General features: G+C 38.4%; 1 protein-coding gene across 1 annotated transcript in view; it reads right to left on the bottom strand.

Moving 5' to 3' along the window:
- LOC131698834 (nucleolar complex protein 2 homolog) overlaps positions 1-14,539 on the bottom strand; it is a 28,859-nt gene that overhangs the window by 6,716 nt on the left and 7,604 nt on the right. Inside the window, exons 10-15 of the mRNA XM_058993230.1 lie at positions 13,365-13,553; positions 12,324-12,463; positions 11,231-11,342; positions 9,284-9,397; positions 8,500-8,601; positions 3,513-3,656 (exon numbers count right to left, since the gene is read on the bottom strand). Of these exons, the coding sequence (XP_058849213.1) occupies positions 3,513-3,656; positions 8,500-8,601; positions 9,284-9,397; positions 11,231-11,342; positions 12,324-12,463; positions 13,365-13,553 (801 nt within the window). The remainder of the gene's footprint in view (positions 1-3,512; positions 3,657-8,499; positions 8,602-9,283; positions 9,398-11,230; positions 11,343-12,323; positions 12,464-13,364; positions 13,554-14,539) is intronic.

Genomic DNA, 14,539 nt, shown 5'->3' on the forward strand with positions numbered 1-14,539 from the left:
GTGTGGCATGCAGGTCTTTGTTCTCTACAACACTAAATATGAGTATTTTTACCCTCATTTAAAAAACGGGGCAGACAGGTTGACGTTTCAAATATGTCATTATTCTTTCTGACAAGAAAATAATGCTGACATGTGCAGGGATTTGGGTGTGTGTTATTGCAGTAAGAGGTAAAATCAGTGCACAGTAAAGTCATTGTTCATAAAACAACACTTCTAATATTCCTGCCACAACACTGTCAAAGCCGTTAGTACAGTTTTCTACAGACATATCAATGCCACCTTCAAAATCCCTATCGACCGTACCAATTTTAACAAGCTCTAAACTGTCAGAATTACCAAATTAAATGTTGAAATGCAGCCATCTCAGATTTCAAAAACTTAAACCAACACTATGAAATATCAATATGCAGATAAAAGTAGCAATTTTGAAAATGTACATTGTCTGTTCTGCTGCACCTAATACTGGACTGAATTATCTACAGGCTAGTGCTACTTTGGCATTAAATAACCACAATCATTTTAAAGCTTGTGTGGTCCCAAAGCTTTAAAATGATTTTCTCTTACCTTCCAGGCACTAATTGCAATTATTAAAACTACGGCCTGCAATTTTACCAACTGCAACTCAGAATCAGAAGAATTCGGCTAAATGGAATAGGAATAAAAAAAAATAAAAAAAAAGTGAGAGAAGAAAAATCTCTTCCAACTTTCCCCTACAGGCTTCCGATGAGGGTATTGATCGGGTCAAACAAGATTACCTGACCTCGAAATCCAATAAACGGTAATAGATTGCCGCTTCAGTCGCCAGTTATCTAAACTTATTTATAACAATTTACTGTGCGGTTACAAAAAACAAAAAAAAGAAATGCTTTCTGAAGCAGCCGATCCTTAAAGAGAAACACACCACGCCGACTTCACCGAGAGAATACTAGGAATGACTAATAAACGTTTGCTTTCCTTTTTTACAAATCAATTTAAACCCAGAAGTAGCTAGGCTATTGTTTTTAGCAGCAGCTCAATTTTTTTTTCAATGTTTTTTTTTAACCCTTTCATGCATATTGACTTCATATGGGGAAAAAAAGCCTCTAGTCTAGGGGCATATGAAAGATGCAAATGCATGATGACCTCATACAAGGATGCCACCCCCCCCATTTTTAAAAACAATTTTCAATGAAAAATATTTTATGTGTCCAAAACTACTTTTTTTCAGCTATTAACTTCATACAAGAGCCCATTTTCATCTCATTCCGTCTTAATATTCCATTACCTGACAATGGTGACCCAAACCAACTGGCTCTCGCAATGACTGTAGCTGCAGCAAGTTCACCCACATACAGCACCTCACCAGCACCATACATATCCATGATCAAACTATACCCTCATCAACAGAACATCCTCTACTGGAACAATGAAGCCAACAGGACCAGGACGATCCAAACCGCAAGTTCAGACCCTGACGCTCTGTGTGTGTGTGTGTGTGTGTGAGATAAACAACAGCAGTTTCCAGGTATCAGTCTGCTAAATCCAGTTACAGAAGCTCGTCATATCCGACTGAATTAGTTCCAGGGTCCGCCGGATATGTGAAAATACTGAATCTCAAGAGGTAATCGTTATACTACCTTGTAGTTGCTTTATTAACTATTGAGCCACTATACCGGGGTCGTGTACTGTCTTGCGTGGCTGCACTCAAGGCATTAAGAGAATATACCAGAGAGAGTTCTCTCATTTACAGGCTTGCAACGGTGAACCGTTTTAGGGTTATCATCTCAAACATTGCTTGAGCTTGCCTTGTATGATCTTCCATTAAAGCATGTATGCAAACGGAATTCATCTACAGTGCCTTCCACTTTAGAAAAGATTAATCTTGGCTTAAGCTCAACGGGGTCGGTTTTAATGATCTAAATACCAACACCTTTAAAATCCATATAGGAGCCTGTTGGTGCTGCACTCCAAACGAGACTTATTAAGATGATTACTGATGTATGTGTTTCTATGACTGGCTTCTGTTTCAATACCAGCAACGCTGGGGCAAGGTCTCGTTCAAATTCCCATTTTCAACAAGCATCTAACAAAATGTTTGCAAAACTTACACAGCTGATAATTGGTCAATATACGTTAATTATACACACTTGGAGGTGGGGGGTTTTGATGCAATGTTAAAAGGAACAAGTGTGTCCTTACAACTGTGTAGATTACAGTCGGTGACGACAAGGTTACCCTGTAGCTAAAACGGAAAGACACAGTAAACAGACTGAAGGATATCTCATCCTATTTGTAAACCTCGCGAGACACAAAAGGACCTGGTGCCGAGCTGTCTACGAGCAGTGCATGACACACCTTCGAAGATTTAGATTACACGCAAAAAGCCCTTTTAATTCCATTTTTAAATATTTATTAATGCACTAATCCTAATAGGATCAGGGTTTAAGATCTCCAATGAAACCTGGCATGAAGTCGTTGCAAATGCAACTGCGGATGTTTTCAAGTGTAACTCAAGTCCAGCTAGGAGCCGCGGCTGACTCTAATCCTCTAAATGTAGCAGGTCGCTGAAACCTTTTTACATCAGTATTTCTGTCAGGCCAAAGAAACAAATATCAGGACGGATCCACTTTAGTCTGAACTAGGACACGGATCACTGCTGACTTGCTCCAAATTCTTAATTTTTAACTTTGATATACCAGTATATATATATATATATATATATATATCAAATGCTTACTTTCAACATGCATTAGTGCATCCTTCATAGGAAACTCACAGTGGGATGTTGCAGAGAGTTCAAAGTGTTTTGTTAGTGTTTTAACCCACGGAAGCAGATGCGTAAAAACAGGTGGTCAGCATTTGATTATGATGTCTGTGTACCGCAAGCTCAGCTGGTCTCAGACACATTTTCCAAGAGGGGGTGGGAGGAGGGCTGGGGGAGTCAGGACCGCCTGACATCTGTAGAGGAAACCATGACTGTCTGTGAGAACCATGAACTGGACAATGGAAACCATGTCAATTACAGGGGGTTTTCCCTGCACTTTATTTCCTTCTTAAGACTTCATACTGCAAGCTTCTGTACTAAAGGGAAAACTATGTAACTAAGTCAACAAACGCTTTGAACAGCACCTCCGTTAGGAGTTATGCTCTTAGGAGTTATGGATGCTTGGGGATTACTGCTTGTTAAATCCCTGTTGCAGGCAAACAACAATGGAACACTGACGCTGTTTTTCTGCGAGATGTTGGTTAGATGTTTTTGGTCCTTTTTCCAATATACCGATCGGTTTAAGCATGTATTTGCGGTTTGTTGGTCAATGTAGTTGCGAGATTTTTTCTTTCCAAGTTGTGGCATCACAGGTTGAAGCCAAAGAGAGATGAAACATGAAGATGAAACATGAAACAGTCAGCCTTGCAGGCGTCATGCACACTGCTGTTTGCAAGGGTTAAATCATGTTCTAATGTTCTCCCCTAAGGGAGCCTCTGCGGCTGCAGACCGCCTGACTTTCCAGAAAGGAGAACAATGTCAGACTCACCACAGCCACCCGGTCAGCCACACTGAACGTGGCTTTCTGTCGCCTGCTCGTGATGTGGGCAGAGTTTTCCTGTATTTTGTCCAGCAGCTGCCGGATCTGCTTGCAGTAATTGGCCACTTTGCATTCCTTCAGGAAAGCTTTCAGCTGCAGCAAGGGAGAGAGAGACGGGAAGAAAGAAGATGGCAGTTAGTGTAAAGGTTTACTTTCCTTTAATAATTAATGTGCAGAACACATATATGGTTTCCTCCGAACTGACTTGTCACCTTTAAACCTAGCTCGCACTTTTTCGTATCGACTGTGAAGGGTACCTGCAATGATTACAGGCACTGAATTCCCATATCTAATGCTGGCAACTGAACAAACACCTAATTTACTTCCAATTTTCATTGCATAATTAAAATAAAGCACTTCAGCTGCTGCAGCATTATTGTGGAATTAGTAACTGAGGGTGATAAACGCTCTCACCATTACCTAGTCATTAACCTACCTCTCATCTATATAACATTGTGATGCAGTGGAATCGGCCATCCTTGGTTTGATATAGATATAGATTTTTATATATATATATATATATATATATATATATATATATATATATATATATATATATATATATATATATATTCAAAACCGAGAGTATTACCCGTTCATTTTACACGACTAGAAAGAGCTTTCAATTTATCAGAAAGAATCCTAAAACTAAGCTGAAGTGGCATATTAATATCAACTTACAGCATTACCTTTCATTTTGACAAGGTCTAAAAGATAAATTAGCCACATTATATTTTTTAATCAAAAATTTCAAAACAGGTGACATTTTCATCACATTTTGTAAAGTCACAACAAAAAAAGTTTTTTTTTTTTTTTTAAATTTCAGAATAAAACAATAAAACTGTATTCCTAGCATTTAAAAAACAGTCCTGTCAGTAACCGGCCCAGCGACCAAATAAATGTATACTCTTGTGGTCTCTAGATGATATCATTTCCCAGAAAACTTGGTCACAACCCTGTTCCCTGCAATCTGAACATTTGAATAACGGGTTACTTAGAAAAATGTATTGGGTTTACTTATTGCAATACTCAACCAGGGGAATGCATCATTATTTGCATGCGTTTGCTGCGTTTACAGTAAAAACGTCAAAAACCATTAACTGGAACTTAAAAAAGCAAAAAAAACTAAACAAGTGGGAACCAAAAGCTGTTTTGTATAGCAAAGAAATGCAGTTACCAAGCGCTGAGGCATCCTGAGAGCAACTATTTGAAACAAAATTTGTAGACTGTATCATGATCCTGGGTATGAGTAGTATTCTTTAGTGCTTCCTTTACTTTAGATGATTTTAATCAGTTGAAAACTACATTTTTCATTTATATAGAATGCCAAAAGGGAAAGCTTATATATATATATACAGAAGATATAAATCATTTTCCAATGGTGTGTTCATCTGCCATGCAAAGATAACATTGGCCTGCCTTGTTTATTGACCTGGATTCACACCTTTTTTTCACTTTCATCTCATTTGAAAAACAAACTAGAATGCATCTACTGAACGGATGACGAGCTGTGTAAAGACCAGGCTGTGAAACCACAAACGAGTCTCTTTCACTCTCGAAGCTTTAAGGGCACAAGCCAACGAGCTCAACCACGGCACGATAACCTTGCTTCTGTTCAGCATATACTGCACTGTACAGCGGCACCAAAAAGGAATTTAATACATCTCCGAATATAGCTTCAGATACTTGATTAGCCTTGTCAGGGAGTGAGCGAATCAAACCAACACCTGAACAGTATCCCCCCCCCCCCCTTTAATGAGTGATTCTAATGGGAATAAAGCACTGACCCCCACTAAGAGCACTGCATATAAATATATGTAATGGAACTTCACTGATAGAATCACAGAACAAAACTGTATGCCAGATGTGAAAACACTATCTCAAAGTAAGAGAACTGTTTCATTAATGCAGCAAGAGGGTAAAAATCTGTGGCAGTGAAGAGGTTGATTTTTATTAGACTCCTATAAAGACCTTGACAGGGTTTTCAATTCGTTTTGAAGAATGTGGCACTTGCAAGGTAGTCTGGCGCACCCACGTCACCGAGGCGTGTAGTGGCGAGGGCTCGAAGAGTGTGGGAGGGGGGTGAATTCTGGCACATTTTTGCATGGTTTAAGCATGTGCTAGACTAGTAGTGGTCTACTTCTAGTGTCTGATAAAGTATTTCATTAGTGCAATGAAAGGGCTTTATTTCAGCACTGCTCAAAGCAAAGCAAGATAAACACAAAGAATTTTACTTCTGGAGCATCAAGGCCCCTGCAAAAAAAAAGGTATTTGCTAAGAAAATCGCTGGAATAACGTGATGCAAAATATTCTTTCACTCAACTTATATATCTCGACTGTGTGTTTTAGTGTGGGACCACCACACTAAAAATGACCTTTGACCATTTTGTCCAAGATGTTTCCATAACATTCAATATGAAAGCAGCAATATGAATCTCCCCTCGGGGTGCTTAATTATTTAATTGCAAGGGGCACAGCACTTTTATAAATTTGAAGTAATGCTAAAAAAACTAGTTAGCACAGCCCAGGTCCTCCCACATTATATATACCAGTGCATGCAGAGGCCATGCTCTAGACCTTTTCCATTGTCCCAAACCACAGTCAATATCCTATTCATTTGCCTCAGAGCCCCACCTGAAGAGCTTATTTGTGGGTCTGCAGTCAGCAGCGCTTTTGCATAAAACCACAGAACCTAAAAAAAAATCAGGGCTTCCCATTCTGAAGGCTCACTGAGCTCAAAGTGTGTATGTTTTTATTTAAAAGGTGTAGAATCCTGTTGAAAATTGCTCATGGGTTTGAAAAGAATACAAAGACAAATAGTTCTTTGGTAGTGCCAAAATACAAAAATAAATAAATACATTTTAAAAAAAATGAAGCCCCCTTGGTTTATTCTTAGAATTGTTTTTTTCATTTTCTGGCTTTAAGAGACAACTGTTGCTAAACACGACTCTACAGCCCTGACCATTAACCAAGATTTGGCCAGTTGCATTTCCCCTTAGTTTTCTTCCCCTTAAGTGTTTCTTGAGTTTACGGGTGTTGCAGAAAACTGCTTAACACATTTAAGTCTACCCTAGTTAAGGGAAATTGTATCCTTGACCTTAAACTTAATACTTAAAATTGTTTTATGCAACCTGCCCCTGGTCTATAAAAAAGAAAGAATGATACTAACAATAAACGAGCCTTGAAAAGGTTCAAAAGTACATGTAAAACCAAACAATGGCCAACAGAAAGACATTTTAGACAGAAAAACAAATGAAGACTCCTATTGCATAGCAGTTTGACCCATTCCAGGTTTTACTATGAGCTTGAAAAGCAACTGTGTATATGGTAGGTAACAAGCTCAGGTGTGTCTTATTAAATTTATAGTAAAACCAGGAATGGATCAAACTGCTATGCAATAGGAGACTCATTTCCATCCTGGAATCTCAATATAAGAGGAACCACTCCGAATGGTAGATAAAAAGCCACTGGAAAGGGAGAATGTTCAGATTACAGTATTATGCTTTCAAAAGTAACTAGCCTGTTAAGACACAGCCTCAGACAAGGGTGATGTGAGGGAGAGCTAATTCATTTCTCACGACATAGACCCTTGATGTGGGCATGCAACACATTCTAAACGCTTAAAAACTTCCTTAGAAACTGCACTTATTCACATGGTTACTCATGACACAACCGCACAGGTGATGCCCACACTGTTTGTATGAGAGCAGTCAAGCACAACATGCAAACACATTGAATTAATCCAACATTTCTTAAGGAGATGCGGATGGGGGAACATTATTTGAGGATTACTACTATAAACCCAGACAGTCACCTGTATAATCTGAATAGCACTCATAACACCTATGCAATCTCTAACTGAAGTTTTGGTTGCAGTAAGTAAATACAGTAAGAAAACTTTTTAATATGAAAATCGGACGACCTAGAAACCATGAATAAATGATGGAAAGCCAGCAGAGACACAGCTGTGTAGTTGTACTGTAAGCCTCACATATCGCTCAGCAGGAACACATATGTTTGTATTTGGTTTTGGCACACAACTGAAGGATGTGGCTGTTTTAGAAACCTGACACTGAAAAATATCTGGATCTGACTCAAGATGCAGTGTCATGAAGGGACAACATGAGACCTTACAGCAGGATGTGTTACAGCTTGGAGCCAAAAGCACAGGACGGGAGTCCCAGCGGCAACTACAACTATGGTCAAAAGTTTTGCATCATCTAGAATTTTAGGATGGAGACATAATTAAAAATAAAAACTATATGAACATAATTTAGATATTTTATTTAAAACACCATGTAAATCAAAGAAACTATAAAATTATACCGCAAAAGTCTACCGGAAGCCATAATAGTAATACAGTATTTCATGTTAGATTTCGAAATGTCACATTTGTCAGTTTTTCGTTAAGTACATGTAATTCAATATGTTACACGTAACATTATTCAGCAGATTCCATTCGACTTTATGAAGCAAATTTAGCTAATTCTATAGGGTGATGAAAAACTTTTGGCCTGCGCTGTACAATCAACAAATTGAAACCAGAAACACTTTTAATGGAGTGTGTGAAAACACGTAAAGGAGGAAAATGTAGCCCTCTGAGGGGATCCTTTCTTTACCTAAAGATTTCATTACCAGTGAGTTAAAAGGGGTTAATTCTTCATACACACAGAGAGACGCGCAAGTGACATACAAACGACCCAGGAAGTCTGAAGTATTAACCCTAAGATCATACCAGTTTACTGGGAAAGTGAAGACTTGGTTTGGTAGAGTAAGTTCTGCCGGAGCGTGCCTGTTTTGAACAACAGGGTGGCACAGAGGCAGACAGGGTATCTAAACTACGGAGGAGTGTTGTGAACAGGCAGCGATAATTATATTTTAGGGCAGAGCTGATTGGGATAGTGGGTTCACTGTTTAACAGCTAAAGGTAGGATACCTGAATCACAGCGGGAAGGGCAAGCTCTGGAAAGCCTATGCTGCAGGCCTGTGTGTGGAAATACTCCAGTAGGAGATCATACAGCTGCTCGATAAGACCGTCCTGAAATAAGAGAGCAAACACATCAAGAAACGATCCACATCACACGTCAAACAGTACAGTGATTTAACAAAGGGCACTACAAAACAGAGATCCACTGAATTTAAACAGGCCTGCCCACAATGATTTTAATTTGATCTTACATACCTTTTTTTTTTTAACTTTGTTTCAATTTAATTTGTCAAACCTGTAGAATAAAGTATATTTACAAGGGCAAGACTCACACTTCATATCATTTGAATCATTCTGCATTTTACAAGGGCAAGACTCACACTTCATTGCATTTGAATAATTCTGCATTTTCCTTTATTAGACAAGCTCAGCCACAGAAGTTAAAAGTACAGGCGTGACTTTCTATAGATTAAAATAAAGCCTGCAATGCAATGAGACTGGTGTCTGAACAGCCTTACAATCACAGATTACCAATAGAAATGTTTTATTGTGTTTTGTTTTTCAAACCAACTTCAATTTCAATCCGTACATAAGCAAGCAAAAACCTTTTCATCAATAAAACAGTAAAAAAATTCACTGAAAACCCAAAGAGAATCATCTGAATACCCTTGGCCAATCCCCTGAACACAGGAAGCTATGGTAATGCATTAGAGTTCCGTGTTCTAATCTCCTCATCCTAGTAACTATGCACTCGGTCACAAGTCACAAGGTGACAAAGGTGTGCTTCACTTACCCTGAATGCCTTCTCCTGCAGATTTGCATTAGACAGCTTTAAGACCACAGCAAAGTTAATAGGTCTCACGCTCATGCGACCTGGCTTCTTGTTAAAATCAACTTGCTGCAAAACCTGATACAAAAAAAAAAACAGCAACACACATGTGACTAGTGAATATAGATGCTGACAGATTAACAACAACAAAAGAAAATAGGGAAAGATTTATGCTCCAAAAGCACAGATGTATATATTAATTGTCTAATTCAAAAGTAAGCCAAAATGCCAGAAGTTATAGATTTATAGATTTAACAAACAAACACATTCTATTCCATTCCAGGTTAGTTTTAGTGTGGTACAATTGTGAACCAAAATTAAATTACATACATATATTATACATTATATATATATATATATATATATATATATATATATATATATATATATATATATATATATATATGCGTATATATATATAAAGAGAGGAATCAGAAGTATTCAGCAGTTTATCTCTTTAAGAAATGCACTGCAGTACTAGCCGAGGTATGGATATTTTTGAACACGGAGCATGCTTAGAGCAGCACTAGCTCTGCAAACATCGGATGTGGTGTCGGGCTGCGGGAGCCGGGAGGAAGTTCGGTGTGCGTAGTGGTAACGTCTGGACTGGGTCTGATATGCTTGCAGTGTATCAAAGCAGAAGGAAGCACGTTATCACCGACCCCAATGCGGAGACGAGAAAGAGGAAAAAAAATAAAAACACAGTTTCTGCCACTCTAGTTTTGCGATCTCAATCTTTTTTCTTTTCTAAAAAAAAAAGGAAGGAAATAAGTGAAAGAAAGGAGCAAATGAGTAGATGTACTGCAGAAAGGGAGGAGGGAGGGGAGGCTTGAACGCTGGTTTCCAGTCCTGGAGGATGTGGTTTACAGAGGGCGCTCACAGCAAGCGCAAACCACAAGGGCCCATTCTTCATCACAATCTGGTCAAAACAGTGCACTGTTCTCAACTCCTTGCACTGACCACTCATGCGAGAAAGCTCCGTGTCCCTGACCCCCGCTGCTTTCCGGTGGTCTCGGCTAGTGCCGTCTCAGAGCTGCTGTTCTCATGACAGCTGTGACCGCAGATCTGATATCAGCGTTGCGAAGCACAGAGGTGCAAGTGCTTTCTTAAAGCCATGGAAAATGTTGACAGTTTGTACCCCTCACCACACCTGATAAAGGTGTTGTTTATGCAGTCAAGACTCCAAAAACTGTGCATGAAGCATGCAACCTTTTTTTTTTTTTTGAACCTCAATTAAAAAAAAAAAAAAAAAAAAAAACATTCTGCAGCCCCATGCGGGTGTTGACAGTCTATATGAATGTGGTCACACAAGCATGTTAAATATAGAGGGCTGATAAATAAAAGTACACATTTACATTTTTATAAGTACATTTATTTTTGCTCTGGTGGGGTTTTTTTTGTTAACTTTTTGTTTTTTTGTTTTACAAATATACTTTTGGTATGTTTAATGCAGCCAGCTGTGTTTTACTATACAGTACTACACTGTCCTATGAGATCTTGTTAATAGCACTAATAACTAATGCAACCTTAGAGGCAGGTACAGTTACTGAATCGAGGACATTACTAGAAATCAATGCAATTGTGTCTAGTTTAAAAAAAACACTGTATGCTGCAGTAAAAGAAGCTGCTGTTCACACTGGAAGTTCACTGGGAGAGTGTGGTGTAGTTAACACTATACTGCCATCAGGGGGCGCCGATCGTGACGACATGCTGGGACTTGCACAATAATTATGCTGTAATTAATAATAATTGTAATATATCTTGATGGCCAAGTTTTTCACAAACAATTTAGAAACTTTTAACAGTCCCGTCCCCTCCAACAAGAAGGCCTGTTCTTGGGAGAACAGCTCCTGACAGGGGAACACAAACCATTAACAAACCCATCACGCAACGCGCTTGAGAACATCTTACCTCTAGAAGAAAGGGAACAACAGGGATGAAAGTCTTGGTGCTGTCAGACAACAGGGTCAGAGCCCGAACACAGTGCATCCGGAGAGGATAATACCTAGCTGTGGGAACCAGCCTGGTTAAAAAAGAAATCACAAGAAAGACAGCACGTTAGCGCTAGCGACACCGTCTCGTGTAAGCTGCCTTTATCTCAAGAGCTTCAGTACCACTAAAGCAAGGTAAAGAATTTAAACTAGGTGTATGTTAATAGTGATGTGCTTATTAATTACAAGATCTTGTGATCAGTGTTTAAAATTGTGACTACATCACGATTTTACAGAGGGAATATATATATATATATATATATATATATATATATATATATATATATATATCCTTCAGATTCACAGCCTGACCAATGATCCTTCAACAGTGGGGTTTTTATCCAGAAAATGTGACAGCAACTTTAATGGTTCACAGGTGGAGGCCAATGGTAAGGTAATTGTGTCCTCGTTAGGGCAATTTCTTTCATCGGTGTAAACTGGGAGCTTCCACGGCACAGGGGTTGAATACTTATGCAAGCAAGATATTTCAGTTTTTTATTTTTCTTAAAAAATATTTCCCAACCTAAAACCAATGTCACCTTACAATAATTGATTTTGAGTTTCAGTGTTTTAAAATAAAATATCAAACAGAACGAAATTTTCATGTACCATTTGTATTTCAGTAATATGAAAGAATTGGTCAGGGGTCTGAATACTTTTGCAAGGCACTGGATATATAATTTATTCACCAACACACTGCACAGAAAACACAAATTAGAAACACAAACAGCAAAGTGGAGAATACTGCCATCTGCTGGTTCATTAACTTGTTATTTTGACATATATACTGGATACTGAAAAGAAAATAAATAGCAAAAGTTACAGATTCACACCTAAAAGCTTGATAGATACACATTCAATAGGATAAATTAAATAAGATTGTCGTATTCTCAAAGCTTAAACTTGTCTATGGTTAGAGAGGCAAAAACAATCAAGAACAATTAGTCATCAATACACTATTTAAACAACTCGTGTTCAAAGAACATTTTTTTTCCCCCTTCAAATCTACTTACTTGACACAGCCTACGATCACCTGAGTTAATGGGTAAATGAGCGGATCCAGGACATCGCTGGGATACAGTGTGCTCAACACTCGACACCAAAGGTACAGGCAGTGGATGTACTGCCAGTTATAAACAGACTGATACGTCTCCTGCAAAAGAAGCAGCATCCCAAATCAAATGAATCCTTGCTTACGGAACAGCAGCCAGTGTCAGAGCTCAATGAGCACCTACACCTCCTTACCTAACAACCTGTACCAGGTGTGACAGTAAAAGAGGCCCTTTTCTGTAGGGACTGCTATTATTAAAATGAACACATCTTGACAAGTATTTGTTGAAGCAAATTATAATATGCATCTTGGCATTACTTTTTACTAATGTGTGTGTGTATGTACCCATTCCCATTGGTTTTGTTTAAAGGCTTCTGTGTGTGTTTACACCATGCACGTACAACTATAGCCAAAAGTTTTGAGACATAAATGATATGATAGAGACACAAATTATATCGCAAAAGTCTACCGGAAGCCATAACAGTAGTTCATGTTAAATTTCAAAAAGTCACATTTTTCAACATGTCAGTTTTTCGTTAAGTATATGGAAAACTACAAAGCGGTGGTGTGTAATTCAACATATTAACGTAACGTTATTCAGCAGGTTTCATTCGCAAAATTAGTTAAGTCTACAGGGTGATGCAAAACCTTTGGCCACAGCTGTACTCTACGTTGTGTTGCTATATGTTCAATTCGATACAATGACGTTGCAAACAAGTTAGATTTCCCAGTATTTTCTTAATAATGCCGTTTGGCATTCCTGGCTGCGCTATTGAAGAAGACATTGCATGGAAAAGTATTTCAGCGCACAGTCAGGAATGATCAACACAAAGAGCACAGCTATTTAAAGCTACACATGTCTGTCGTTATCAGGGCAAACCGATTCTGCATTCTGCATACCCTCAACACCATTCATGAGAACTCAGCAACACCTCTGCATTGCAGCATTGTATACTGAAAGTGGAGAATGAAAAACCCTACTCGCTGCCCGGAATGAGCATACCTTTTTCTTCATGGTCATTGCGTTGCGAAGATGAATGGCCAGCTGTCTGATGTATATGAAGCTGTGCTGGTAGGAAACGTGTGTGTCTAGGGCATACATTTCTGTCAGGGTCCTCTGCATGAAGTTGATCATTGGGAGGACGCTCGGAGATGTAAACTTGCAGTTCTTCACGTAGGCGATGTACATTTGCTGGAAAAGAAAACAAAGAATGTCACGCATAGTTTAGGGTGCAAACTTTTTCACATCAATCCCCCACCACAGCTGTAAATGTACAATTAGAGCCATCGCGGCATCATGATAAAGCAAATCACAATGACCAACATCAACTATATGTACATGCCACTGCTTAAAAATATAAGCGCGTCAGTAATCTGGGTAATGCTGGCACCGTGTAAGAAATGAATCTCACAATAAAATGAAACGAGGTAAAAAAATGTCCAACACCATACTTTCAACATATAACAAAGATTAGAAGGACATCTTTAATTATAATCTGTGGACTCCAGGTAAAAACGCTATGTTTGGATTGCACTACTCCCACATATCTAAAGTTAATAGGCTGATTGATTTTATAGTACTTTAAGCATCAGTCCTACAAGATTTATTACATCTCAAAATCTTATATATATATATATATATATATATATATATATATAATTACAACTTTTTCTGGCCTTAACAATTCTAGTTTCATGCAGTGTAATTTACCTTGAGACGTGACAATAAAGGCTTTCTTGCACGTGTGGTTTAAAAACTGTAAGCTTGAATTACTCGTACTACAGAAGAGCAGAGGACCACAAGCTAGTATTGCGCAGCTATATTTAAATTGCGTACTGTGTATTATATTATTGCAATGTAATGAATTACTGTAAAAAAGTTATTTACAGATTGTATTATGACTCTTACCAGACTATGTGTAAATTACTGTAATAAATAGGATGTTAAATAACTTGACTCACATGTGAAAGTGTGCCGCAGACCTGATCTTTGGCTGTGTCCATTTCGTAACAGTTAGAAGGGTGCAGAACGAAGTTATGCATATATTCTGGTTCAAGTAACGTTTAACAAGCTGTACTACTGTATCCTTGTAGCCTCTGTATCTGTCTAGAAGTTACCATCCTGCCATAAACCTCAAAACAGCTACCTGTGAGCTTCTTGCTGAGCAACTAACACCT

Source organism: Acipenser ruthenus, chromosome 20, assembly GCF_902713425.1.
Source record: "Acipenser ruthenus chromosome 20, fAciRut3.2 maternal haplotype, whole genome shotgun sequence".
In the NCBI taxonomy this organism is placed as follows: domain Eukaryota; kingdom Metazoa; phylum Chordata; class Actinopteri; order Acipenseriformes; family Acipenseridae; genus Acipenser; species Acipenser ruthenus.